The sequence below is a fragment of the Phodopus roborovskii genome, unplaced genomic scaffold (assembly GCF_943737965.1).
Source record: "Phodopus roborovskii unplaced genomic scaffold, PHOROB, whole genome shotgun sequence".
NCBI lineage: Eukaryota > Metazoa > Chordata > Mammalia > Rodentia > Cricetidae > Phodopus > Phodopus roborovskii.
In genome coordinates this window covers 23,518,589-23,545,517 of record NW_026125397.1, presented here as the reverse complement: position 1 = coordinate 23,545,517, position 26,929 = coordinate 23,518,589, and the positions used below count along the sequence as shown (strand labels likewise).

The window sequence follows — 26,929 nt, the reverse complement described above, 5'->3', positions numbered from 1 at the left end:
GTCCTCTCAGATTCTTGTGTAGACTTAACGTCCACAGGTGTTATCACTGGCTACAGCTTTGTTCATTGGGGATCGGTTCTCCCTTCCCTGGAGACGGCGGAAGGGTTCTGAGTCTACCATCTAATCACGCCGTGGTCCTTTCCATCCCCAGGCTCTTTCATGGAGCAGGCCCTATACAAAAGATGTTCCTATCGCTCCAGGATCTAAGGGCTTTTAGGAGCTATCGCGAACTGAGAATAAAAGCCAAAGGTAGACTGCATGGTACCCCAGGGACACCCGTATTTTACCAAGCGGGTTTAATAAAAGAATTGAAGCTGGGAAGGAAGACTGATATACAACATATATAGCCAAAAATGTGCAAGACCTGTTTGAAGGAGATTATTATTTCATTAAGAGGCATTAGAAGGTAACCCAGGCAAACAGGATGCTGCCTAATGTTGTCAATGTGACACAAGCTAGAGTCTCCTGAAAGGAGGGAGCCTCGATTGAGGAAATACCTCTGTAAGATCAGGCCGTAGGGCATTTTCTTAATTAGTGATTGATGAGGGAGAGCCCAGCCCATTGGGGGTGGTGACCCCTGGACAGGTGGTCCTGGGTTCGGTAAGAAAGCAGCTGAAGAAGTCATGGGGAGCAAGTCAGTAAGCAGCTCCCTCCCACGGCCTCTGCGTCAGCTCCTACCTCCTGGTTCCTGACTTCCGTCAGTGACCAGGAACTGTAAGCTGAAACAAACCCTTCCTTTCCCAAGTTCCTCTTGGCCTTGGCCTTTCCATCATAGCGGTGGAAAACCCAAGAAAATCTTCTCTCTTCTTGTCCCTGTTTTACCGTGTCTATTACTTAAAAGGAGAAACTGCTTTTTGTTTGTTTTACTTTTTATTTCATATGTGTAAAGTCTAAATGAAGAGCTAACAGTTACCCCAGGGACTGGATTAGTATAAAAGTCTAAGTAATTCAGGCCAAGTGGGTCCTTTATTTCCCTTAGCTATTCTTTTTAAGTTCACACAGCTGCTTCTCAGACTAACCCCCAACACACACACACACACACACACAGACTGCTTCATCAATTATCATTAAGCATAAGATGATACTCAAAAGCAGACTTCCACATGCAAAGGAAACAAATAGTAAATTTAGATGAAATCAGAATCAGGAAAGCCCCCAAGAGAAATGCTTGATAAATCTGAGATACATTAGTAGGTAAGGTTACAAAACCATTAGTAATTGAAATGTCCAAGATGTTAAGCTATTTTTAAAAGACCTTGGATTAAAGTGAGGTTAAGAGACAATTTTTAGTAAATAGAAATAAAATAAATGTGCAGTTACTTGTAATGAGAATTTTTAAAGATGTATTGATTTCTGTTTTATGTGTATGGCTGTTTTGTGCTATCCTATCTGCCCATTCACCACTGCATCCAGTCCCCACAGACATGGGTTGAGCGCATCCGGTCCTCTGGAATTTGAGTTCCGGATGGTTGTTAGCAGCATTGTGGGTGCTGGGAACCAACCCAGCTCTTCTGCAAGGGCAGTAAGAACTCTAACTGCGGAGACTGTCCAGTCCCCTTAAGAGAACAGGAAGACACAGGCGTTAACGTTGGCAACAGAGTCGAGTGGACCCTCGATCAGTCTCCCTGAATGCTGTGTTAACTTCACAGAGCATTCGCCATTTCTCTATGCTGTCCAATGAACAGAACCTGGTAAATCTGGGAAAAGAATTAAAATGTCAGACTAAATACTGGTTTCCCGACCCCTGGCGGATACAACTGGCCCAAAGCCGAGTGTGCTGGTTTGCACTTTCAAGTGCACTGGAAATCGAGACATCCTTTTTAAATGCTGGCATCTTATGATTTCTTCCTGAAGGCAAACACCCTTTAACAATGTGTTTGTGAGGAAGATTCACAAACAAGGAAAGAACATCAGAATTTCCAAGGGGCTTTGTAAACAAACAAACAACAACAAAAACCACTCGTGAGCCTGGTGCACGGCAGGTCATTCTTCTAACACCAGCACCCAGGAGGTTGAGGCAAGAGGGTGGCCATGATCTTGGACCCAGCCTAGGCTACTGTGTGATACTCTGTAAAGGAAGATGGGGGCGGGGGAGGGGGGGCAGGAGAAGAGGGGGGAGAGGGCACTGGGATTGGTGTGTAAAATAAGATTGATTTAAAAATAAATAAAAGACTAAAATAACCTTTTACACTGAGAAGACTTAAAAGCAAGCGAAAGCGAGAGAGGCGCGGATGGGGCGGTCCCTGGTACCCATGGAAACCCCTAGCATCCCTCAAACCTGAGCCTCGGCAAAGCAAGAGGCAAGGAGGCCGGGGGCAGGGAGGGGGGCCAGGGGACCACTGCAAAGAAAAGTAAGCGAGGGGCAAATAAGTAACAACCCACAGCTTAAAAAGAGTTACAGTTCTCCTACTGGTTTTTATTTCACTGACTTTTACAAAACAATCGTTTAAAACTTCCTCTCGATGTTTTTTATGCAGGTACATAAGTAACGTGTGGGGGGGGGGTCCGAATAGCACCTCTCTTAACAGAACAAAGTCACTCCTGGCCACATCCCAAGTGCTGGGCGCCACAGAAGAGCACCAGGACCCCCCCAGGTCAATCACCCCCATGTTTTCTGCGTTCCTATTCTCAGCTGTGGGAGGGGCTTACTCCGGACTACCCTGCTCGACTGTGGGAGGGGCTCTGCCTGGACCACCCTCGTTTCCCCCCACTCGCTCTTGAGTTCTCTCCCAAGTAGATGCCAATGGTTTGTTGCTGGTTTCTGGAAGCTTCAGTGACAGCAGTCCGCTCACTATGGCCAGGATCCCAAATAAAATCTAGAGGAAATGTTTAAAAAAAAAAATAACAATAACAATAATGTAAGTGACGTACAAAAAAGGAAATGTACCCTTCAGAGATTAAGAACTCACTGAACCCTCCCCCCCCAGGGCAATAAATAGAGTTAGCATTAACAGTCAGTGTGTTTGTTCCTTGCTGAGGCCTTGTCTTTGCTTGTACTGGGGTGGGAGTTAATTTTAGCACCATCGAGGCTTAAGCTCAATTCACTCATTCACAAACCACTGAGGGGACATCTAGCCGAGAAACGCCAGCTCCTGCTTCCTTTATTTCCCTTGGAGGCTCTGCTTTAGGGATTGGCATGAAAGAAAGAAAGGAAGAAAGAAAGAAAGAAAGAAAGAAAGAAAGAAAGAGAGAGGAGGAAAGAAAGAAAGGAAAGGAAAAGCCCCTGTGTTTTTTCCTAGACCCCAGAGTGTACAGAAACCAAGCAAGTGAGCCCTGAGTTCATCAGCCCTGTCCATGTCCCAGAGACTAGTATACTGTATCATCCAGGGTTATGGAGTTCCTGACCCCTGGGAAAAGACCACAGATTCAATCCAATTATAATTAAAGGAGTGATTGATTACTGCTAGCAGGAGTGCAATCTCTGTGCCAAACTTGAGGTTGCCATGAGAAGAGGGGGTGAAGGGCAGAATTTCAAACGCAGCAAACACAAGAAGACCTTGAGGATCCACACAATTGAGCCATGAGCTGTTTGACTCTGCCAAGATTAGGTAGTCGAGGCCACCCGAACATCTGCATAGGCAGGTTACAGAGCCCCAAATCAGTTAGCCAAAGCATAACACCCGTAAACGGTCACGGCTTACACCTCTGGGTGGGGGTCGCCGAGTCAGGGCTACTGGGGATTATCGTCCAGGGACAAACAGGTAGTGGGCACCAAGATGGATGCCTAGCATAAAAGGAAATCTTTTTAGCCATCATGCCAGTAGATGAGGAGGAGGAGGAACAAATAAATGAATGAAATGTCCAATGAGTCAGAGCCTACAGCGATTGGGACACAAAGCAAAGATGGAATTGATGGGGAGGAAGTATGCATCTGACTTCCTATAAAATCCCACTGTGCAGCCTAGCCTCAAATTCATAATCCTCCTGCCTACACCTCCAGAATTCCGGGACCCCGGGCACAGGTCCTCACCATGCCATGCAGCAATAATTGCTAGCCAGGCAGTAGACGTGTCCCCGACTCTTTCTCCGTCCTGCTGCCCTGACCAATTCCCAGCACCCCACAAACTTCAAAAACCACCCCAGCAGATCTCCGCCCCTCAATCCTCCTGCCCCGACAAATCTCTCTGTTCTAGTTAGATCCATTAGTCCTTTACGTTCGTACCTTCCTCCCCTCCTTCCCAGATTCACGACACCTTTTCCTTCCTGGTGGCTTTCCCGCAGTGAAAACCAGTCTTAAGCCATTATAACCCACATACCCACTATGCTTGGGTCCTTGTCACGTGGCGCCCCTGCGGTCTTGTGTGAGCTACTTAATATCCTGGCTTCCCAGTTTCCTAATCTATAAGGTGGAACTCAGTGGGGGGGGGGGGGAAGCCTGGGGAAACAGCGCCACCAACAGTGTCTGCTGTACAGAGAGGGTTTGAGAGGATCCCCAGCACACATTAAAGACAATCGTCAGGTGAGACAGAATGCACCCATCATTCCAGCACTGGGAACTGCACAGCTGGATCCCTGGAGCACTGCCTAGCCAAGTCAGGAGGCTCCAGTCTGTAACAGGATAAATAAGAGACCCAGAGACTGACATTGGGGTTCAAGCTTCAAGCTGAAGATCAATAAAGCAAAGAAGCCGGTCACTAGCTTTTACCCTTACCCCAGGCTGAATAGGCTGGTCTGCTGCCTCTCCTCAGTGTGGCTGGAGAATCCTGAGACTGAATGTCTTCCTACCCTCAAAGTGGCTGGAGAATGAATGCCTGATACTGACTACTGAAGGCCCTGCTCCTATCTTTTATACCCCTCCAGTGCTGAGATCAAAGGCGTGTGATTCCCAGGTGCTGAGATCATCTTTGTGTGAGCTGTTTCTCTTTAGGACTGGGTCAGTCTTGTGTAGACCTGGGTGGCCTTGGACTCACAGAGATCCATCAACCTCTTAATCCCGAGTCCTAGGACTAAAGGTGTGTACCGCCACCTCCTAGCTTCTGGCTGCTGGGATTAAAAGGTGTGTGCCTGGCTTCTACGGCCTGTGGCTGACTTGGCTTTCTGAATTCTCAGGCAAGCTTTAATAAATCGCAAAAAATACATCACCACACAGTTCAGTGAGAGACCTTGTCTCGAAGTGCAATGTGGAGGACCAGCAAGGTGGATCAGCAGGTAACGGTGCTTGTCACACAAGCCTGACAACCTGAGTTCAATCCCCAGGACCCACTCAAGGGTGGGAGGAGAGGATTGGGACCACGGAGCTGCCCTTTCACCTCTGCGTACCTGAGCTGTATGTATGTATGCCCATATGCACATACCGCACACCCACAAAGCTCTTTACAAGGTGAAGACTAGTTGAGGAAGGCACCTGGTAACAACCTCTGGCCTCCACACACCCAACCTCTGTGCATACACCCACAGGAACACATACGTGGGCACATAAAATTCCAGCACCCGCTACCAGGACTGCTGAGGTATTGGTGTATTTGAGGCTGGGACAGTGCCTGGCCCACCATAAACAATCCATACATAGCTGCTGTCACTGTCTCGTGACAATCGTGCTCAAGGTTCTTTCACTCCTGGAGTGAAAGCCTATCAAGGAGCACATGTGTGTGAGTTCCCTTGCCACCCTGTCCCCAGGTCCTTCTCAGCTCTCCTGGCCCAGGACCTCTGAGACTCGACAGCCCTCCCCCACAAGCTGATCTTCCCAGGCAATCAGGGAAGTTCCTGTCCTGCTCTGTCCTAGCTGCTGTCCTCACCACCCCTGCCCTGTGGAGCTCGGTTCTAGTGACACACCTCCTAGCCCTTCCCAAGTAGTACTAGTCCCCCTGACTAAGCAGCCAAATACATGAGCCTGTGGGGGTCGTTCTTACTCAACCACCACATTCTACTCTCTGGCCCTCACAGTGCACACAATGGCCTCTTTGGGCCCTGGCACATGCCTGGCCCCGGTGGCTTTCCTTAGCTGCAGAGGAAAATTCCTCAATCCCCTTTTCATTATATCCTTGACTCTAAAACAAAAGTCCCGTGACCGAAGCTGTCGGGCTCCGCTACCTGATGGAGCTGGAACGTGGCCCCCTCGTTCAAATACATTTTCATCAGATTTCTGTTTCGCGGTGCCCTTCACTGCTCACACTTTTCTTTAACTCCTTTTCACAAGTTGGAAGCTTACCTGGGTGGGGTCTTGCCCCGAGGTAACCACTCCCTTTATTTCATTCAGCGTCAGACTTTTCTTTAAACTTTTTATCTCCTCGAGCACTGGACTTAGCTCCATTACATTTCATGATGCTCCTTTGCTTAAGAGTGGCTACTAATAACCACGTGATACAGTCAACACGAGGCTGTCTTGAAATCTTTCTGCCAACACCATTAATCCGAAACGCTTCAGTTTAGCCTCAGGCAGACACATCCTTCACAAAAATATCACAGGGACAGTCTCTAGGCCTTGTGCTAATTTTCTGCCCTTCTGAAACCTCTATTGTAGCTGGGCCATCGTAATTTGCACAGGTCTCAGCAACACTGTCTTCCATACTCCTACTAGTGCGGCCCATTATGTCCTACTTAAAATGTCCAACTGCTTTCCTAACCCAAAGTTCCAAAGCCCACGTTCTGCCAACAAGCCTCATGACCAGGCCTGTCACAACAATACCCACTCCCTGGTACCAACTTCTGTTTCAGTCACTGCTCTATTGCCAGGAAGAGACACCATCACAATGGCAACTCTTCTAAGAGAAGGCATTTAGTTTGGACTTGCTTGTGGTTTTGGAGGTTTAGACCATTATCATCATGGTGGGGAGCACAGGGGACACACAGGTAGGCATGGCGCTGTAGAAAGCACTGGGAGCTCTACATCCAGATCTGTAGACAGCAGGAAGACTGAGACACTTGTTGGGGACCATAGCCATCCTCTCTACCTCAGGTCTCTGAGATAGAAAATCACTGCCTCTTGAGAAATAAGCAGTGTTCAGCAGAGCAGAGCATTCCCAGACACAGGCTTGCGATTTTACAGCCAGTTAAAGAATAGCTAAACAGCTCAGGGCTATCTCTCCTGCTACAGTTTTACAGCCGGTTAAAGATTAGTTCAGGACATTCCTTCTACTGACCTCTTCACCCTGCCCACGGTCCTATATAAGCCTCCCCTGAGAAAATAAAATGTGTCAGCTTGACCAGAATCCTGTCTTTCTGTCCTTTGTATCCCTGGTCCTTCCTTTCCTGCTAGGTGTTTCCTGGCTTGTCGTTGACTGCCCTGCCCCTGCGGGTCGGAGCAGACACTGAGCCTGGCTAGAGCTTTTGAAACCTCGAACTCCAGCCCCAGTGTCACCGCCTCCAACAATGCCACACCCCCTAATCCCCTCAGAGAGTGCCACTCTTATTCAAACCACAACACTCTGTCTCCTTTATGGTGAGAGACCTTGGCCAGTAATTATTTTCTGCTAGTCTCCCTCCATCCTTGTAAATGAAGGAAACAGTTGCATCTGCTTTATACAAAAAAGTAACATCAGCAAAGCGCTTAAACCTAAGCCCACCCGAGTATCTGTTAAAGACCTCTGTTCTTCTATAACTCTTAAAACACCCTTGCAAATATCCTTCCCTATAATTATTTAATTCTTTATGTGAATCTACAGCAGTTTTCTTTTATGGATTTGTCTGTCTTCTTTTTGTGAGTTTGACTCCTTGTTTTAAATAACATTTTTATCTCTCTCCTTCCTCCCTCCCCTCCCTCCCTCCCTTCTTCTAAGAAACAAAGTGCTAGCTCAAAGGAGAAAGTCTCACAAAGTCCCATTCCTTACAATGGGTGGTGGACTCTCCCTGAACACGTGCTATGCACACCAGGTAGCCTATGTTCTTTCTTTTCCTATAAGCAAGTTCTCTTGCGTCTTATTGCACTTAAAACTTGCATAGCTAACTTTATTCCAGTCTGGTCTGGTAAGCTATCAATAACTTCGAGACCACTTGGCTCAATAAGAGCTGGGTACTTATTGTGCACCACTGTAGTTGTGGGCATCAGTTTTCAACAAGATGGCATACTGCTTAATTCCCACTTCTTCAGCGCTAGGCAGTTACTGGCAAAGATGACCAATTCCACTTGACTCACCTAAGCATTTGTGTGATTTACTTTGTACCCGAGCATATACTTTTAACTCGGCATAACAATTTGGAGCTTAGGGGAGGCAGAGACGGGCAGGGGACGGGCTCTCCATCCAGCCCAGACTGCTTGTTAATCCCAGGTCACCTCAAACATGAGTGGCGCCTGGGGAACACATGAGGCTGACCTCTGGCCTCTGCACACGTGCGCGCGCACAGAATGCATCCACATCTGTACACACATGCACGGATATGTTAGTAGTCAGAAGAAGGTGGTTCTTGTGAGGAGATCTGAGATGTGATAACTGACAGATGTGAGGAGGCGTAGGAAAGAGCGATGGCGTGAATAAAAGGCCACGCCCAAGTGTTGAGCTTGAGGTCATTAACTCACCCTTGACTGAAAGTGTGAGGTGGTGGGGGGGGGCTTTAAATGGCCTACCAGCTCCAAAGAGACCCAGACAGAACAGTCATGGGGCGAGGCTAGCAGCTTGGAAGAGAAGAGAGGAGAGGACCCAGCAGCGTGGGGGAGGGGGCACGCATGCGCCTTAGGGAAAGGAGCACTAGAGAGGCGGAGAGGTGTGGAGGAGCAATCGCCAACAGAATTTGGAGGACAGCGGCCATATGTGAGGGTCCCACACCCCAGGAGTGGAGTGGAGTGACATGCACCACCATACCTGCCCTCCATCCTCCCCAGCTCCATATTCCTCCCGATTGGAAGATCCAGGTAGACCCAGTTATGACCCAGCCGCTTCCCGGCCTCTCTGTCCCTCCATGTGGCTCTGAGCACGGCTGTTCTCACTCTCCAAACCCACACGGCAGCTCATGTTGCCAGGGCCACAGGAACTCAAGAGGGAAGCCTCTTCCAAGATTTTCCCAGAGCAAGAGGCCGGCTACGGGAGTGCCTTAGCGCTCAACCACTGAGGGCTGGGCTAGGCGGTGAGACAGAGGCCTGAGAGGTGACAGAGGGCCCTTCTGCTGAAATGCTGCTGGTGGCAGCTCCAGGCTAAGAGCAGGCGATAAAACCATCCCACCTCCTACTTACCCGCTGGTGAGCGCTCCTGTTTCAAGAAACCTCCGTTACACAATGGTTATATTGGTCTCCAAAGGATAAAAACAGAAATGACGGAATTGGCTTTCTCACCCCTCTGCTATCCCAGTGTCTAGACAGTGATAAGGACCTGTGGCATGATGATCCAGACTTTGGTGAGACGCCCCGTGAGAGGGATAAGGATGCTTGCCACTCGGGACACCATACTGCTGCTCCCCACAGCCCAGCACCTGAAAACACCAGGAGAATTCAGACGCTGGTAACAACGGCAGCCACCTGCCACCCCTCCTCACGCTCCACCATGAGGAGAAATAATAACACTCAGAAGTAAGTCAGATGGTTCCAAAACCAACAACTTCCACCTTCAGTCTGGGAAATAACGTGTATATGAGCATGCATGTTAGAAAGGCACAAGCCAGCTTTAATCTACTGTTTAAACGAGGCCCGTATGTATCCAGATCCAGCTCAATAACAAGGATCAGACAGACACATTTGTTTAGGGGAGGGTATGGCAACTTGGGAGAACAAAATATTTGTCTATAATGTCTGTTAGTATCAAATGGCATCTTTAAGATTTTACTTTTTGTACTTTTTGTTTTGGCGTGTGTGTGTGTGTGTGTGTGTGTGTGTGTGTGTATAAGCCAGAAGGCAGGTGCTGGATCCCCTGGGGTTAGAGTTATAATCTGAACTTGTATGTAATGTACAGGCACCCACCACAGAGTCAAGGATTTGACTCAGGCTACAACTCAAGAGGGTAATAGTATAAGGGGTGACGTTAGCCTGTTAGCCCCATTGCCCAGGGTCAGATAACTTCCTGGGGTGTGGGGGCTGCTGTTCACGGGAGATAACAGTGTGCTTGATCACACAGAGCTGGGAGATGCATAGGCAGGAAGTACGTCAGGACGTATGCTTGCCCCCATTGGACAAAGCCTTGTGGGTTCTGCCTTTAGGAGCCCCTGACTGGCCTGATTGAGTACCGTTCTCTGGGAGTCCTGGCTGGGATTTAACAAAGCTTGCTTTAGTTAGACAGGCATGGATTTGGTCTCTCTTCTCCGGTTTCAGGGTCAGCAAGCACAGTCAGCCACCCGATGTGAGTTCTGCACAAAGCTGGCTACAGGTCAAACCCCAGTTCTCAGATATGCTAGAAGCTGTGGCCTGAATGGAAAATGTTCTCACAGGCTCATGTGTTCAAACACTGACACACACACACACACACACACACACACACACGCCCCCAGCTGGAGGCACTGTCTGGGAAGGTTATGGGGCCTTTGAGTCTTAAAGGAAGTGTGTCACTGGGCAGGCTTTGAGGTTCCGTAGCCTGACCCTGCCTCTTTTGCTCCCTAAAGGGCTGCTGATGTAACAGAACAGGCCAGCTTCATTCCCCTGCTTCCATGCCTTCTTGAAACGGACTTTGTCCGGGGCCGTTTTCATAGCAACAGTAATGAAACGAATACCAAGCACAGAGACATTGGTCACAAGTAGTGGGACCATTGCTGTGGTGACCCTGGCCATGTGAACTTTAGGCCTTTGTTCTATGGAAGGCATGCAGGAGCCACTGAATGCTGCTACAAGAGCCTGGTGGGCCATTCTAGAGGGAGCCTGGAAGGCGGTGATGCTCAGAGAAGCGACAGTGGATGCTGGAGCCGGTGGACTTGTGTGTCAACTTGACACCAGCTACAGTCATCAGAGAAGGGACACGGTGTGTGGAGCCATCCCTAGGCTGTCGCTCCCGGGTTCCATAAGAAGGTCAGCTGAACAAGCCATAGGAAGCAAGCCAGTAAGCAGCCCCCTCCCATGGCCTCTGTATCCGCTCCTGCTTCCGGAATCCTGCCCTGTTTGAGTTCCTGTCCTGACTTCCTTCTGTGATGAACAGCAATGCTAAAGTGTAAGCCTGATAAACCATTTCCTCCCCAATTTGATTTTTGGTCATGGAGTTTTCCTCAGAGCAATAGAAACCCTAGCTAAGACAGATGCCTAGCTCAGGAATTGAGGGGGGAATGAGAATTGGGCTGAGAACTCATGTGCTCTCTTAGCAAAGAATCCACCTGCATTCTGTTCACGGTCTAAGAATTTACATGAGACCAGATTTTAAAATAACAGACTAATTCCACAATAGCACAACATTGGGTCTGTGGAAGGCTATTACTGATTACTCTCAAGCAGATCTGTAGTAAAAATGAGCAATAAATAGGGCAGAAAGTAAACAAAAAATGCGCCGTTTGGGGAGGAAAAGAACAGCGGAGAGCTTAAGCGTGCGGTCAGGGTGCGTGCTGAGAAAGAGCCTGCATTAAAGAGAAGCCTCCCGACCTTTGAGGGACAGGGAAAGACCATCGGGGCTTGTGAACAGGGAGCCCAAGGGCATTTCTGCTCCTGGAAAGCAACTACTAGGGAAGTGTTCAACCAGCTTCAGCACATGGAAGGCACTGGAACTGTGGTCCACTGTGGTCCACACTGGCCAGCCGCCATCCACAGCTGGAAGCAGGGTTGGTCACATGATTCTGACTTGGGAGGCATGAAAGATGCAGCCCATCCCTTGCTAATGCCCAGCTCTGTTTCCACAATGCTTGTGCACATTTCCGCTGAATGGCAGGATGGGCCCAGAAATGTAGATCTGAGTTCTTTATGACTTTGGTCAAGAAGCTAATCTCAGCTCCACAATGTGTAAACTGCAGACAACAGAAGCAACCTCAACGCACACGTGTACACACACATGCACACACACACACACACACACACACACACACACACACAGCGGTAACATAATTGTGGGTGAACAGTTAGCTAATATCCTTTGCAAAAAGCTAAATGTCAGGTTCTTTTTTTTTACTTATTTATCATATATATATATATATAAAATGTTTTGCCTGCATGTATGATTGCACACCAGAAGGGAGCACCAGATCTCATTACAGATGACTGTTAGCCACCATGTGGGTGCTGGGAATTGAACCTGGGTCCTCTGGAAGAGCAGCCGGTGCTCTTCACTTCTTAGCCATCTCTCCAGCCGTCAGGTTCTTCTTAGTCACCGGCGAGATTGGCTTTTTTATAGGCCAAGAAATAGACTCACTAAAAATAAATAATTTTTTTCCTTAGAGAATAAAAACTTCTTCCTGGTATCAAGGTAAATGCCTATAATCCTAGCACTCTAAGGGGTTAAAGAAAGAGGAACACAAGTTCAAGGCCAGCCTAGGCAGTTTAACAAGACCTTGTCTCAAAATCAAAACTAAAGGGGGAAAGTGATTATGGATACAGCTCAGTGGTAGAGTGCTTGTCTAGCATGTGTGAGGTTCTGGGTTTAAATGTCTATACAGAAGCGAAGATGAGGGACGGAGAGAGGGAGGGAGGGAGAGAGGGAGGGAGGGAGGGAGGAAGGGAGGGAGGGAGGAAGGGAAACTGCTCAATTAAGTGGGTGATAGGTAAAGGTTCCTGGGAGGATTGGGAGGACCTGTCAGCAGGAAACTATTCTAGATCTTTAAGAGGAAGGTGGGTCACTGGCCTTTCACAGTGTTATTCTAACACTGATCACTATTTAAACTTTAAAGTTCAAGACAATTGTGCAGACCAAGGTGGGAAGCACACTGGAGGAAGGCCCTTTCCTGACACCTCAGGGTCCCAACTATGTGCCTGCCGGCAGATGTGCACTGTCTCCAGCCTCCACTATCTTGTCCAGACCAAGGGGCTGCAGTAAGAGCTTTGAGAGCTGCAGGATGCACCAGTGGAGGGTGCATGTTCTTCCGTGGTGTGCTGGCTAGTCTAATGTCAACTTGACATGCAAACTAGAGTTATCTGAAAGGAGGGAGCCTCCGCTGAGAAAATGACTCCATAAAATCCAGCGACAGCATTTTTCTTAATTAGTGATTGACGGGGGAGGGCCCAGCCCACTGTGGGTGATGCAATCCCCTGGCTGATGGTCCTGGATTCTGCAAGAAAGGAGGCTGAGCAAGCCATGGGGACCAAGTCAGTAAGCAGCATCCTCCGTGGCCTCTGCATCAGACCCTGCTTCGAGGATCCTGTCCAGTTTGAGTTCTCTTCCTACCTTCCTTCAGTGTTGAACACTGATATGGGAGGGTAAGCCAGATATATCCTTTCTTGCTCAAGTTGCTTTTTGGCCATGGTGTTTCATTGAAGCCACTGAAACCCTAAGACATGCAACAACCTAGAGCAAAAGGAGCCAAGACCAGAGGAGACTCCAGCACCTGACCAGAGCTCCCAAAGAGCCTATGTTCTTCATGTGGCATTTTCATGGGAAATGGTGGGAAGCCTCTCCCAAGGTCTAGAAGGGCCCTGGACTCCTGGATTGCCAAAACAGTCTCCAAGAAAGCAAGCAACAACTCAGAATCACCTGTGAACTTGCCTGCTCTCCTGGAGGGTCTGCAGGTGCAGTTCCAGGACGGAGGTTTTTGTGTCAGATCCCGGAGAGTTTCTTACAGCTTGGGGATGTTCCTGATGAGGTCATCTCAGGGAGCCAGGGACATGGTGCCAGGTGCTAAACTATGTCCCCTCAACATGCAGGTGCTGAAGTCTTTACTCTCCCCACACACATTGTCTTAGACTTTGGAGCCAAGGTCAATAAAGAAGAGGTTGCATAAAGATAGGGGTCCTAATTCAGTAGAACTGGTGCCCCATAAGAAGGTGGACAGCCACCAGAGTGGCCACAGAGCTTAGCCCTTGCAAAGCCATGGTGATAAGATTATAGTGATAAGCCAAGGGTGGCCTCCAGTATGCTGACTTGGATCTGAGACTTTGTGCCTATTCAACTAAGAGAAAGTCATCGTTTAGCCACACCCGCTCCAGCGAATGCATATGACACCATCAGAATACTCAGAAACATATCTGAGCAAACCAGCCTTGTGTTACACACACAGCCAGCAGACCCTATTTTATTTGGTGTTAGGTTAATGGTGTTACTTCAAGCCAGGCATGGTGGTGCATGCCTTTAATGCCAGCACTTGGGAGGCAGAGGCAGGCAGATTGCTGTGACTTGAGGCCACCCAAGAATAGTTCTGGGACAGCCAAGGCTGTACAGAGAGACCCTGTCTCAAACAAACAAACAAAAACAAAAAACAAAAACAAACTAAGAAGTGTTACTTCAAATTAACCCCTTAATTTCCTTGCTAATGAATTATAAACAATGCCTTGAACTCAAATTTAACACCATCATGTAATTTTCCCAGATCTGGGAGTTCTGGGGGAACATCCACAGAAAGGATGCATTTGTATTTAAAAACCAAATACAATAAAATGACATAAAGTGAAAACTAACAGGACTCCAACAAAATAAAATTATGAATCCTTACCTTACAATTGTTGGGTACAGCTCTGCCGTGTAAATGAAAATGAAGGCAAATGTTGATCCTATAACAGTTTTGACAACCAAAACCACCACTAACTTCAAAGTCTTGTGACTCTGAAGGCACACACAAAAAAAGGAAATCTGGCGTCATTAAAATCACTTAAAACTTTCATATTCCAGCAGCATGTTTTAAAACAACAACGGGTTTAATTTCCTATGTGAATAGGACCTCCATAACTCTGGCTAGTGTACCACACAAACTTACTCTGAGAATATAATTCATATTAAGTCCTAAGATGTGGGGTGCAAACGTCACTGTATCCCAGCAACTGCAACTGTATCGATCCTGGCGATTGCCATTGCACTCTGTGTCTGATACAGATGTAAAAAGCCTGGTGGCTCTCAATGACATTGTCACAGTCTCGCTTGTACTGTGGCCCCTCCAACCTGGCCTGATTCAATTCCTTGTGGCCGTATCAGGTGACGTTGGCCCGGTAAGTGCGGGCGCTTACAACGCTCCCCTCGGTTTGTCACTGCTGGCCATGTGTCAGCTGGAGAGGTGTATCCCCTAGACGCCTGCCAGCCTCTCTCTCTCTCTAATTCACACAGGTATGGGGCCACTCTCCTTCCCTCACCCCATTTTGTTTTTCATTACAGAAACTAGACTCGCCGGCCTTCATTGCGTGATGCGTGGTTCTTGCTGACTTCGCCCTGCTGAGTGAGTGAGTGAGTGACTGGGTGTTAAATCCCACACAGCGGCCTGGGGATAGCGTGGCTCAGTTGGTAGAGTGCTTGCTTGACATGCGTGAGACCCTGAATTCATCCTCAAGCACCGGGTACATGGTAGTGTGACCCTGCAATCCCAATGCTTAGGACGAGACAGGATAAGAAGCTCAAGGTCATTCTTGGGTACATATTGAGTTTGAGGCCAGCCTGAGCTGCAAGAAAACCCTTTTCAAGGAAAGAAAATTCCAGAACCACTGGTGGGTATAATCAACTTCCCAGGAAATTGTTGCTTTTCTAAAATACAACATGAAAGAGAGACATCTCCCTACGATAAACACAGTATTTACATAAAAGAGAAAGAATGTGTTTTTTAAGAAGATTCCTTTAAGCCAGGCAGTGGTGGCACACGCCTTTAATCCCAGCACTGGGGAGGCAGAGGCAGGAGGATCTCTGTGAGTTCCAGGCCAGCTTGGTCTGCAGAGTGAGTTCTAGAACAGCCAGGATTGTTTCAAAAAACAAAACAAAACAAAACAAAACAAAAAAAGATACGTTTAAATAGTATCTATATACTGTGTCCATATGTTTGAATCGGTCTTCATACTAAAAGACACTAAAAGTCTTTCCCTCAAACTGTCACAGCCATTCATAAATAAAGCAAATGACTCACCCAGGGTATGGCCAAGTGCACAGCGCAGGCGAAGGATGAAAGCAAAAGGCAGAAGACCATAGTGTTTCTTCTCCCCACCCTCTCCAACAAGAGGCACGTGAAGAAATAGGCAGGGATTTCCATAGCACCTGTCATTGAGCCGAAGAGCCCTGTGTGAGACCGCTGTGCAGACACAAGGTGACCCCACACGTCCGCCCACCACCCTGAAGGAGCTTCCCAGCGCTGTCTGCGTGGTCCCATGTTTCTACCCCCTGGAACAAGACAAGTGTTCCCTGTGAAACCACCCAGGCCCCTCGCAATGTCCCGGGAGCTGAGCTCGCTAGGACCCTGGTGTGGTGCCTGGAGGTCCGTGCTCGTGAATGAATAGAGAGTGCAGAGAATGGGAGGGACTCCTTGTGCTTGGCAGAACTGGGAGGGAGTGTTTACAAAGTGCATCTTCAAACAAATAAAAATGGAGGCCATAGTTTGTGTAAGACCTCCACCTCCACCACCGGCACCAAGCCAACTGCATTCAGCCACCCTGATTTCTGACATCTATCGCTAATCACAAAAGCAACACAAGGCCAGCTTTACAGTTATTAGTTCGGGGTGGCAAAATCAGACCACTTCTACAGCTCCCCTCATCCTAAAAGAGCGCTGGCATTACACCCAGTCATAAAAAGTCAACATACTTCCTCCTTACGTTTTCAACGGCGCTGTCTCTCACTTCAAAACCTATGTTGTGGCGCAATCAACTTCTTTTCTTTGTTGTTCTCTTTTTCAAGACAGGGTTTCTCTGTATTGATTTGGCGCCTGTTCTGGCACTCGCTCTGTAGACCAAGCTGGCCTCGAACTCACAGGAGATCTGTCTGCCTCTGCCTCCCGAGTGCTGGGACTAAAGGCGTGCACCACCAACACCCAGCCCACAATAAACTTCTTAAAAATATGTAAGTTAAAGCCAAAAAAGAAAAAAAAAGTGAGCTGGTTATTTGTGGCACCCACCTTTAACCCCAGCACTCGGGAGGCAGAGGCAGGTGGATCTCTGTGAGTTCAAGGTCAGCTTGGTTTACAGAGCGATTTCCAGGAAAGTCTCCAAAACAATACAGAGAAACCCTGTCTCAAAAAAAAAAAAAAAAAGTGATTTAATTTTTTGATAAAATTAAAGTAGCAAGCTGCTAACTAAAATAGGAACTAAGCATATTAATAACAACCACTTACTATATATATTTTAAAGACAGGGTCTCATGCATCCCCAGGCTATCCTCAGACTCACTGCGTTGCCAAGGATAAGGATCACCTTCAGTGTCTGACCCCCTGCCTCCCCGTCCTGAGTGACCAAATGACAGGCACTAGGCCTTCACTGATACAGTGCTGGGCATTGAGCCCGGGGCTTCGAGCACGCCGGGCAAGGACTCCACCAACTGAGCTATAACCCAAATTCCCATGTGTTAGATTTTAATCCTAAAGCGAAACATTTTAAAGATCTGATAGTCCCTTGTGGGCAGGGCCTTTGTCTTGGAGCTCTCTTTACTTGGCTAGAAGAATGAAGGAAAGCCTGGCCCCATACAGTTACAGACCCACTCATGCAAAATTCCTCACCATATAGATGCAAAGCTTGACTCTTATATCAAAAACATGAAAGTCTTGGGCACAGCTGTGCCACGAAGCATCCTAACCCTCCATGCACACTACACACCGCATTCGTCCCCTGCCATTTGCTGCCACTCTAGGAAAAACGACATCATTTCTCAAACTGACGTACAGATAGGGTGGGCTTTCCTTACACACTTATAACATTACCCCCACCCCAAAAATTACTTCTTAAACTCTTGCTGAATGGCAAACAAAAATAGATACGTCATCAGAGTACTTTGATAAGAAAATATGGTATCCACATATAAAAATGTAAAAGCAATACTTTTCTGAGGATAATATAAAATATAGCAGCCCACACAGAAGCAACCAGTGCAGATCAGATAGAGAAATACAAGTTTCTAACATCGTCTGTGTCTTCCCACCCTACCCATTTACCTAACCTTTGCTTATCCTTGGAGTTACAATCTGCCTTATCCAAAGTCATTCTAGCTTTTACTAAAATTAAATAGACATGACAACAATAATAGTTGCATGTAATAAAGATATATATATATATATTTATAAATTAAGGGCATTTGAAGGGCCTCAAGGCATATAATAACATCAAAAGAAAATCGACTATCCAGAGCAGTGTACTGTGAAAGGACCTCATTCCTGCCAAGCCATGGAACACTTACGTTGCATGGGTAGGTAGAGATGACAGAAAGGGAGCTGAGCATGTACAAGCCAAACACTCTAGAAGTTATCTCTGGGCAGAACTACAGGTTAGGAAAGAAGGAAGCAAGCATCGAGGCTGGGGTAGGGAGGAACTAAGCCCGTGTAACTCGCATCCTTTTTTTCCAGACAAATATGACACTCATCCTAAGATAAAACGAAACTAACAGATGTCACACTAATAAGGTCACCAGGGTTGTTCCTGGCTTTAAAGGATAATCCAAACTCGGCAAAAGCTGGACCCGCCCCCCCGTGTGTCCCCCACTTACCCACTAGGAAGAGGTATAGGTACTCATGTTCTTTCTTCCGAATAGCCTCTATGCTAAATATGTAGTATCCAAAATTTGCTGTGAGCCAAACCAACCAAACGATGAGAGTCCTTTTGGCAACATCCAGTTCGTGGAACAGATCCACTAGGCTGAGCTTCCTGACGCCCTTCCTGCTTTTGTCACAGGATCGACTCATGTCCAGGGATAAAAGTTCTACCAGGTCACAGGGGCTAGAATTGTTCCACACAGCCATGGTGTCCACGACCTGTTGCGCTTCCTTGTATCTCCCTTCTGAGAGCAGCCAGAGGGGGGTCTCCGGCAGCATCCAGCAGCAGAGGATGAAAGGCACAGTCAGTGCACACAGGATGAGCTGATAAAGCCACCAGTTGTCCACCACATAGCTTACCAGAGCCACCAACATTACCCCAATAGCAAAGAAGGTATGCAGATGCATGGATGCCCACATGCGAGACTTCTTGCCGATGAATTCCATCACGTAGACAAAGGCCACGACATAATAGCCACTTGCGGCCTGAGGGACAAGGAGACGGTAATTATGGTACAGTTACAGTGACCGAGAGGTCCGAGCGCTCTGCAAATTCATTTCGGTAAAAACTAATCTTTCTTCTTCATGCAGGTCCTCTTATCTTTCTCCCTATCTCAGCAGCAAACTTGAGGGAGCACTTATGGTAAAAAAGTACTAGATGCCACTTTGTCTAATAAGAGTTCCAGTATAAGGCGCACTTATTTCTGTTTCTTCTGAAAGGGCATATCTGTGTATCTGTATGCCATTGTGGCAGCCTAATTGTAAAATAGGGACAAGATTTTTATGGGGACTAGTGGGAGGAAAAGTAAGCTTGGTTAAAACTTTATTGTGACAGGCAACAACAACAACAATAAACAAACTGGATTTTATCAAAGATAAAACTTCTGTATTTAAAAAAAAAAAAAACAACACTACCAATACTACCAACAGAGTAGTAAGACCGCCTACAGAATTAGAGAAAATACACGCAAGTCATGTGTCTGGTAAAGGATTATACAGAGAATTCCTACAGCAAAACAAAACACTCAGAAGACCAATTCAGTTCAAAAGTGGACAGATGATTTTTGAGTGGGCATTTCACAAAAGTTACCTAAGTGGCCGAAAGCACTTAATAAGGTGGTTGACATCACTGTTAAATAGAGGCATGCCAGATCTGTGGTGACACACCCTCGCATCCTCTAAGATGGGCCCGGGGACTGCAGGGACTGCCCAGTGGTTAGGAACGCTGACTTCTCTTTCAGAGCACTGGAGTTCAACTCCCAGTATCCACATGGCAGCTCACAATCATGTGTAATTCTCATCTGATCAGATCTAATGCTCTCTTCTGGCCTCTGAGGGCATTGCACACATGTGGTACACAGACATACAAAACAGTCATACACATAAAAATAAGTATTTTCAAAGATACCTACTGGAAAAAAAAAACAGAAAAATAACGCTGGGGTGTAGAAAAGTTGGGTCCTTGTGCACTGTTAGTGGGAATGGAAAATGGAAAATGCACACAGTGGAAAACAGTATGGCAGTTCCTCAAGAAATTATAAATGCTACAAGATCCACTAATGCCACTCCTTAGTATATACCCTCCTCCGATAAAGGAACAGGAAGCAAGGCCCGGTGGGCAGAAGTAGTGTAGCTGCACCTGTGTCAACAGCAACAAACTCACAATAGCTAAAATGGAGAAGCAGCCCAGAGGTGGATCCTCAGATGATACAGACATCTGTAGGTCATACAGAGAACTGTTGTGAAGTCTTAAATACAAAATAAATTCTGTAGCCATTCTTCAGTTGAGGGGCATCTAGGTTGCTTCCAGGTTCTTGATATTACAAATAGTGCTGCTATGATCATAGTTGAGCACATGTCTTTGTTGCGTGGATGTGGATCATTTGGGTGTATGCCTAAGAGGGGGATTGCCGGGTCCTGTGGTAAACTAATTCCCATTTTCCTGAGGAACCGCCATACTGATCTCCAAAATGGCTGTACGAGTTTGCACTCCCACCAGCAGTGAAGGAGTGTTCCCCTTTCTCCACATCCTCTCCAGCATAAGCTGTCATTAGCCATTCTGGCAGGAGTAAGATGGTATCTCAAAGTTGTTTTGATTTGCATTTCCCTGATAGCTAAGGATGTGGAGCACTTTCTTAAGTGTCTTTCAGCCTTTTTAATTTCCTCTATTGAGAGTTCTCTATTCAGTTCTGTACCCCATTTTTTACTAGGGTTTGGTCGTGTTTTGTTGACTAGTTTCTTGAGTTCTTTGTGTATTTTGGAGATCAGTCCTCTGTCAGATGTGGCACATCTACACAATGGAATACTACTCTGCGGGAAGAAAACAATGGAATCTTGAAATTCACAGGCAAGTGGATGGAACTTGAAGAAACCATCCAGTCACAAAAAGAGGAACATGGTATTTACTCACTCATGTATGGATTTTAGACATAGAGCAAAGGATCACCAGCCTATAATTCACACAACCAGATGAACTAGGATACAAGGAGGATTCTAAGAGATTCATATAAAGTCCCTCACAGAAGGGGGAAGGGACAAGTCCCCCAGAGCACATGGGGAGTGGGGAGGGGGGAAGTGAGGGGAGAGGGAGCTAGGAGAAAGAGAAGGGGAGGAGAGGAGAGCATGTGGGACTAGGAAGATTGAGTCAGGGTTGGAATAGAAGAGAGAAAAGAGAGAGAGAGAGAAAGAGAGACCATAAAAGAGGGAGTCATTATAGGTTTGAAGTGAAAATTGAACCTAAAGAAATGTCCAGAGACCTACAAGACTGACCCCAACTAACAATTTGAGCAACCGTGGAAAGGCTACCATAAATGCCCTTCCCTGATAATGAGATTGATGACTAACTTATGCACCATCATTGAGCCCTCATCTAGTAGATGATGGAAACAGAAGCAAACACCCACAACTAAACACTGAGCCAAACTAGAATCCAGATGGAGAGAGGGAGGACAAGACCAAGCTTCAGAAACACATAGAGACAGCTGAACTGAACAAGGAGGAGCTAACGGGCCCCCAGACTGATAGCTGGGAATCCAGCATGGGACTGACTCAGACCCTCTGAACATGGGTCTCAGTTAGAAGGTCTGGGCAGTCTAAGGGACCTCAGACAGTGGAACCAGGATGTATCCCTGGTGCACAAAAGGACTTTAGGTGTGCATCCCCCATGGAGGGATACTCCCTTAACCTAGAGACAGGAGAGATGACCTAGACCCTACTCCAAATGACTTGACAGATTTACATGACCCCTCCTGGATGGCCTCACCCAACATGTGGAGTGGGGGGAGAGGAGGGGGGAAGGGGTGCATGTGAGGGTGGGAGAGAAGGAAAGAGGGAGGGAGGGAAGGAAAGAGGGAGAAGGAAGAGGGAACCGCACTAAATGAAATAAGAGAGTTACAAAAGAATAAAAAGTTATCCTGTACCACTTGAGATAGTATCTAGTAGCCAACATCAGAAAGATAAACTGTCCTGCTTACCAGGAGAGGAGGAAGAGTGGATTTATCATTTGATGGCCAAAGAGTTTTGGTCTTGTAAATGGCAAACGTTGTACAGAATTTACCACAATAGAAGTTGGATAATTTTCTTACTTTGAAAATAATGTTATTTTGTTATTGTTTTATTTATTACTACACAGACCAGGTTAGCCTCCAACTTGTGAACTTCCTGGCCAGCACTGAGAACATAGCCTGCACTACCATCTCTAGCTAAAATATGCCTAACTTTAATTTAGCAAAACTCAGATTATAAAAAACAGTTATCTCCATGCTTTGGGGATGAACAAATATTGAATCAAATGGTCAGTTCTAGATGGCCATGCTGTCACACGCCTTTCCTCCCAGCACTGGGGAGGTAGAGAAAGGCGGATGTCTGTGAGTTCAAGGCCAGCTAGGGCTGCATAGTAAGAAGACTCTGTAGCAGGAAAAAAAATACATACAAAGCAAAGTATCAGTTGAAGAGTGGTCACGGTTGTTTCTTACGGTTGTTTCATGTTGGACTTTAACAGCAAAAGTACTAAAGTTAATGGGATTATTGGGATTTTATTTTGGTTTGGGTTTGGGGTTTTTTAGGGTAGAAAAGGATGTTTTAGTTTACAATTCAAGGTTCCAGTCCATCTTAACAGGACAGTCAAAGTCCAGGGACTTAAAATAGCAGCCGGGGGCAGAGGGGATGACGTAAGCACGCTTACACGCTTGCTGACACTTTGAGTTATCAGTCTGACACAACCCTGGGACAAGAGTCTCGGTGAGGGGATCCCCAGACCAGGCTGGCCTGAAGGTGTGCCTGTTGGACTGTCTCCACTACGCTCACTGATGTGCAGAGGCCCAGCCTGAACGTGAGCAGCGCCATCCTCCCAGCTTGGGCCCTGGGCTGAGTGAAAGAGCAGCAGGTGACTACGGTGTCTAGGTATTGTCCTTGTCGCTGTCATTTTATGTACGTGGGCATTGTGCCTGTCTGTGAGCCATCCCTAATGCACGACCACTGCCCAAGGAGGCCAGAAGACGGTGTCAGACCCCTGGAACTGTAGCTGCAGACAGTTGTGAGCTGACATGTGGGAATTGAACCTAAGTCCTCTAGAGGAGTACAGTGCTCTTAACCGCTGAGCCATCTCTCCAGTCCACACGTGTTAATTCTATACTTTTGACTATGGGTGCGACAAGCTGCTTCAAGTTCCTGCTTTGAGTTCCCGGAAAAGATGGGCTCTGATCTGAAATTGTAAGCTAAATAAATCCTTTCTTCCTTAAAGTTGCTTGGAGCAGGGGACATTTCATCACAGCAATAAAAATGAAACTAAAACAGTTATTTAGTTATTGCAAAATTATCCCAGAAGAGCACTGATTTTTCGCAAAAGTCTCCCTTAATCCTATTTTATTTTATTTTTATTTTGCATATCGATCCCCTCCACATGCACCCTGACCACCCTCCCTTCCCATCCTCCCCCCCCCCCCACACTCCACATGTAGGGTGAGGCCTTCCAGGAGGGTTCATCTAAATCTGTCAAGTCATTTGGAGTAGGGACTAGGCCCTCCCTCCTGTCTCTAGGTTAAGGGAGTATCCCTCCATGGGGAATGGGCTCCCAAAGTCCTTTTGTGCACCAGGAATACATCCTGGCTCCACTGTCTGAGGTCCCTTAGACTGCCCAGGCCTTCTAGCTGAGACCCATGTTCAGGGGGTCTGAGTCAGCCCCATGCTGGATTCCCAGCTATCCGTCTGGGGGCCCGTTAGCTCCTCCTTGTCCAGGTCAGATGTCTATTTATTTTTTTTTAGAATTTCATATATAAGTACTATATTTATTCCCCTCCCATGTCCCCTCTCAAATTCATGACCTTTTCTTCAGTTATTATTGTCTCACACACACACACACACACACACACACACACACTCATGCACACACTCACGTGCGCACACACTCACACAAGCACAATCTGCTGAGTTAATTTGGCATTGCTGGCATCCGCATGTGCTTAGGGTTGGCCACTTTGGATTTGATAACCCCTGGGTGGGGGAGGGGGCTTAACCTTAAAGGGCACTGACCCCTCTCTTAGTATTCATCCAGGGATGGGGCCTTGTGGAGTACCGGCTGCTGTTGTCGCTGTGGGGACTTGTCTAAGGGACCCTGCTGTCAGGGTTTCCTGGGTTCAGCTCCCTGTCTCAACCCCAGCCTTCGGGTCCTCAGCTCTGACAGTCTCTCTGTCCCTCTCCAGTGACACTCCCTGACCCTTAGGTGAGGAGGTCACATCGTAAGTGTGTCAGCCAGGGCTGTGCGCCCCATGGCCAGTTGCCTGTGCTGTGACCGGGCGTGGATTTCTGTGCACTCTCTGTCTGCTGCAAGAGAGGCTTCTTTGCTGAGGGGTGAGAGCTATGCTTGCTTACGTTTTTTGAGGATTAAAGTGCGGTTGGGGATTATACTGGCTTTTAGAAAAGTAAGTGATGGTTGTAGATGCTCCTCTAGGGTCTATGACTTCACTAGCCACAGAGGTTCACTAGATCCACATACTAGCTGAGTTTATCTCACTGAGTGAAGATATTTGTAATTTGTGCACTTTTATGTGCAAATTGTATTTATTTGACATTAAAAGGAAAACCGTGCATTTAGCCAGGCAGTGCTGGCGCACACCTTTAATCCCTGCACTCAGGAGGCAGAGACAGACGGAGCTCTGTGAGTTCAAGGCCAGGTTGGTCTACGGAGCTAGTTCCAGGACAGCCAGGGCTGTTGCACAGAGAAACCCTGTCTCAGGGGGAAAATGGGCATTCATGATCACATACACACAGTTTTAAAATAAATTATCTTAAAGGAAGTGTGCAGCTGCCACAGGGAACCTGTCTAGATGTCTTTGCCAGCATGGAACAGCGTCTTCGCTTGCTGACACACTTGTGATGACAGAACTGTGCAGCCACCTGCCCTGTGCCAGCTTCCATCGCTGGGGGGGTCCTTACACTCCATCCCACTGAGACCATTGGCAACCCAGTGAGACGGGGTGATCATCTGAAGTTTACAGACTATAAACTGTGGCTCAAAGGGGCTGACCTGTGCTCAGGGGGGCAAAGCTGTCAAATGCACACACGCCCAAGGCTCTCCCTGCTCCCCAAGGCCTGTGCAGGCTGCTTGCCCCTCCTTGTTCTGCAGTAATTATATGAATGACTTTTACAGTATCCTTTACCTATCTGGTGTGTGCTAGGCCAACACAATCACTTAGAAATTCAATACTGCTTTCTTAACAACAGGCCACATGCCACACAGAACGAGACAAGAGATTTGTTCCTAAATACGCAGCAGTTTTTCATTGCAACGAGAGCCAGTGTAAACAGAAGGTATTAATATTCACAGAAAGTCTTCTGCAGTGCACAAACATCAGTCATCCCACGGTCTCTTTCAGTAGATTCTTAACAGACAATTAAACCTAAAGGGGTTAAATTTACTATTTGATAAGCACAACTCACCATGGCAAGGAAAAAGCGTATCACCATGAAGCTTAAATAATCAAATATAAAGATTGACGCTATGCCAAAAAAAAACACACCGATACTTGTACACCACAGAGCCACTCGCCTTCCAAACCTGAAAAATAAGAACACAGTGGGGCGCCAGTGTGGCTGCGCCGTTTAAGCAGCCTGTCCTGTTCAGGAAAGGTGAACACTGCCGACATTATGCATTTGATTCCAGTGGGGAGGCCTCCAGCTAGGCCGCTAACGTGTACACAGAACCTCTGGGCCTTGCCCTTAGGATGGAGCACAAACAAAATATCACCACATTTCCCCCCTTGGTCTGAAATAAAAAATGTTACAGTTAATATTGGAAAAAGTACATACAACAAGTACAGTAACTATATATAATATATGCAGGCAAAAAAATGCATCAACAACATCTAATCCATTTGCATTTGACAAATTCAGAGGATATACTCCATATCTGTCCTATCTTGATGAGTCCAAAAGGTTGCACCTAATTCACTTTCTATTCTAACTTGCATTGCCAAAGCTATCTTTTAATGTCTTTCAACCCTAAACACTTTACACCTCTTTAATGATTTTTTTTTTCTGAATCTGGTAACAAGGAAAACTATAACTTAAAGTCTTCAACTCCATACAAGACCCACGAAGGAAATAATATTACCTGAGTAACCAGGAAGTCCAAGTAAGTAACTTCCAAAAATGTGAGAAATGATAGAAACAGCTGGCTGCCTGGACAGCCACCCATCCACATTTAGCCTACAGGCCTAGCATATCTGACAGACTTTTTTCTGTGAAGTGGGGTATACAGAAGGGCTGGCCTACCTTGTCTTGGCAAAGTTTGGCAGCCACTTTCTTTTATGTCCTGCTTGTCCAATTTGGACAGCATACTGTCAGCGGTTGAGGCAAGGGTACTTTCTCGCCCAGTGACTAACTTTTGCCACAAAGGAAGTAAACTTCCTGTGGGGTTTCTTCAATGTGCATCATCTTCTTTAATGTAGATTGGTGCTGCCAGGAGAAGACTTGTCTCATTGTCATAAAAACAAATAAACAAACAAAACTCCGTATGTTATTAAGATATCTTAAATGCCATATTCTGCAGATCTCCTAAGTGTTTGAAGATGACCTTCCTATCTAAAATATATCGGTTTGACCTTGAAAACATATCTAATATGACTACAAGTTTGATTGTAATGACTAACTTGCATTTCTTTATATCCTAATTGGTTGGCAATGATACCTTCCAAGGGCTAGAAACTTGCATTACATTGTTAAATGAACTTATAGGTACAATACCTTGAACAAGAGTAGAAATGTATGTACAGTATGTTCTATAAAACAATCTCAACATTGTATCAATATACAAAGATCTATATCAATATGAAATATTTAATACTATTAGTTGCTTGTTTTGGTTTAAAAGTAGATTCAATAATCTACCCTTATCCTATCATATTTGTAACCCCTTTTTCTTTTTTTTTTCAAAACAAGAACTCTGAATCTAATCTCCTTTGTTCAGATTTTTTTCAACCATTATCAATAACAACTTGTAACCAACCATCCTAATCAATGACAAATATCC

At 46.6% G+C, this 26,929-nt stretch overlaps 1 protein-coding gene across 1 annotated transcript in view; it reads right to left on the bottom strand.

The window, feature by feature from the left end:
* Nucleotides 1-2,418: 2,418 nt before the first annotated feature.
* The window catches only part of Slc22a16 (solute carrier family 22 member 16), a 32,000-nt gene continuing 7,489 nt past the window's right edge, over nt 2,419-26,929 (bottom strand). The window contains exons 3-8 of the mRNA XM_051175631.1: nt 25,339-25,456; nt 18,357-18,888; nt 15,799-15,926; nt 14,410-14,519; nt 9,240-9,339; nt 2,419-2,816 (exon numbers count right to left, since the gene is read on the bottom strand). Coding sequence (XP_051031588.1) covers nt 2,646-2,816; nt 9,240-9,339; nt 14,410-14,519; nt 15,799-15,926; nt 18,357-18,888; nt 25,339-25,456 — 1,159 coding nt within the window. The 3' untranslated portion in view covers nt 2,419-2,645. The remainder of the gene's footprint in view (nt 2,817-9,239; nt 9,340-14,409; nt 14,520-15,798; nt 15,927-18,356; nt 18,889-25,338; nt 25,457-26,929) is intronic.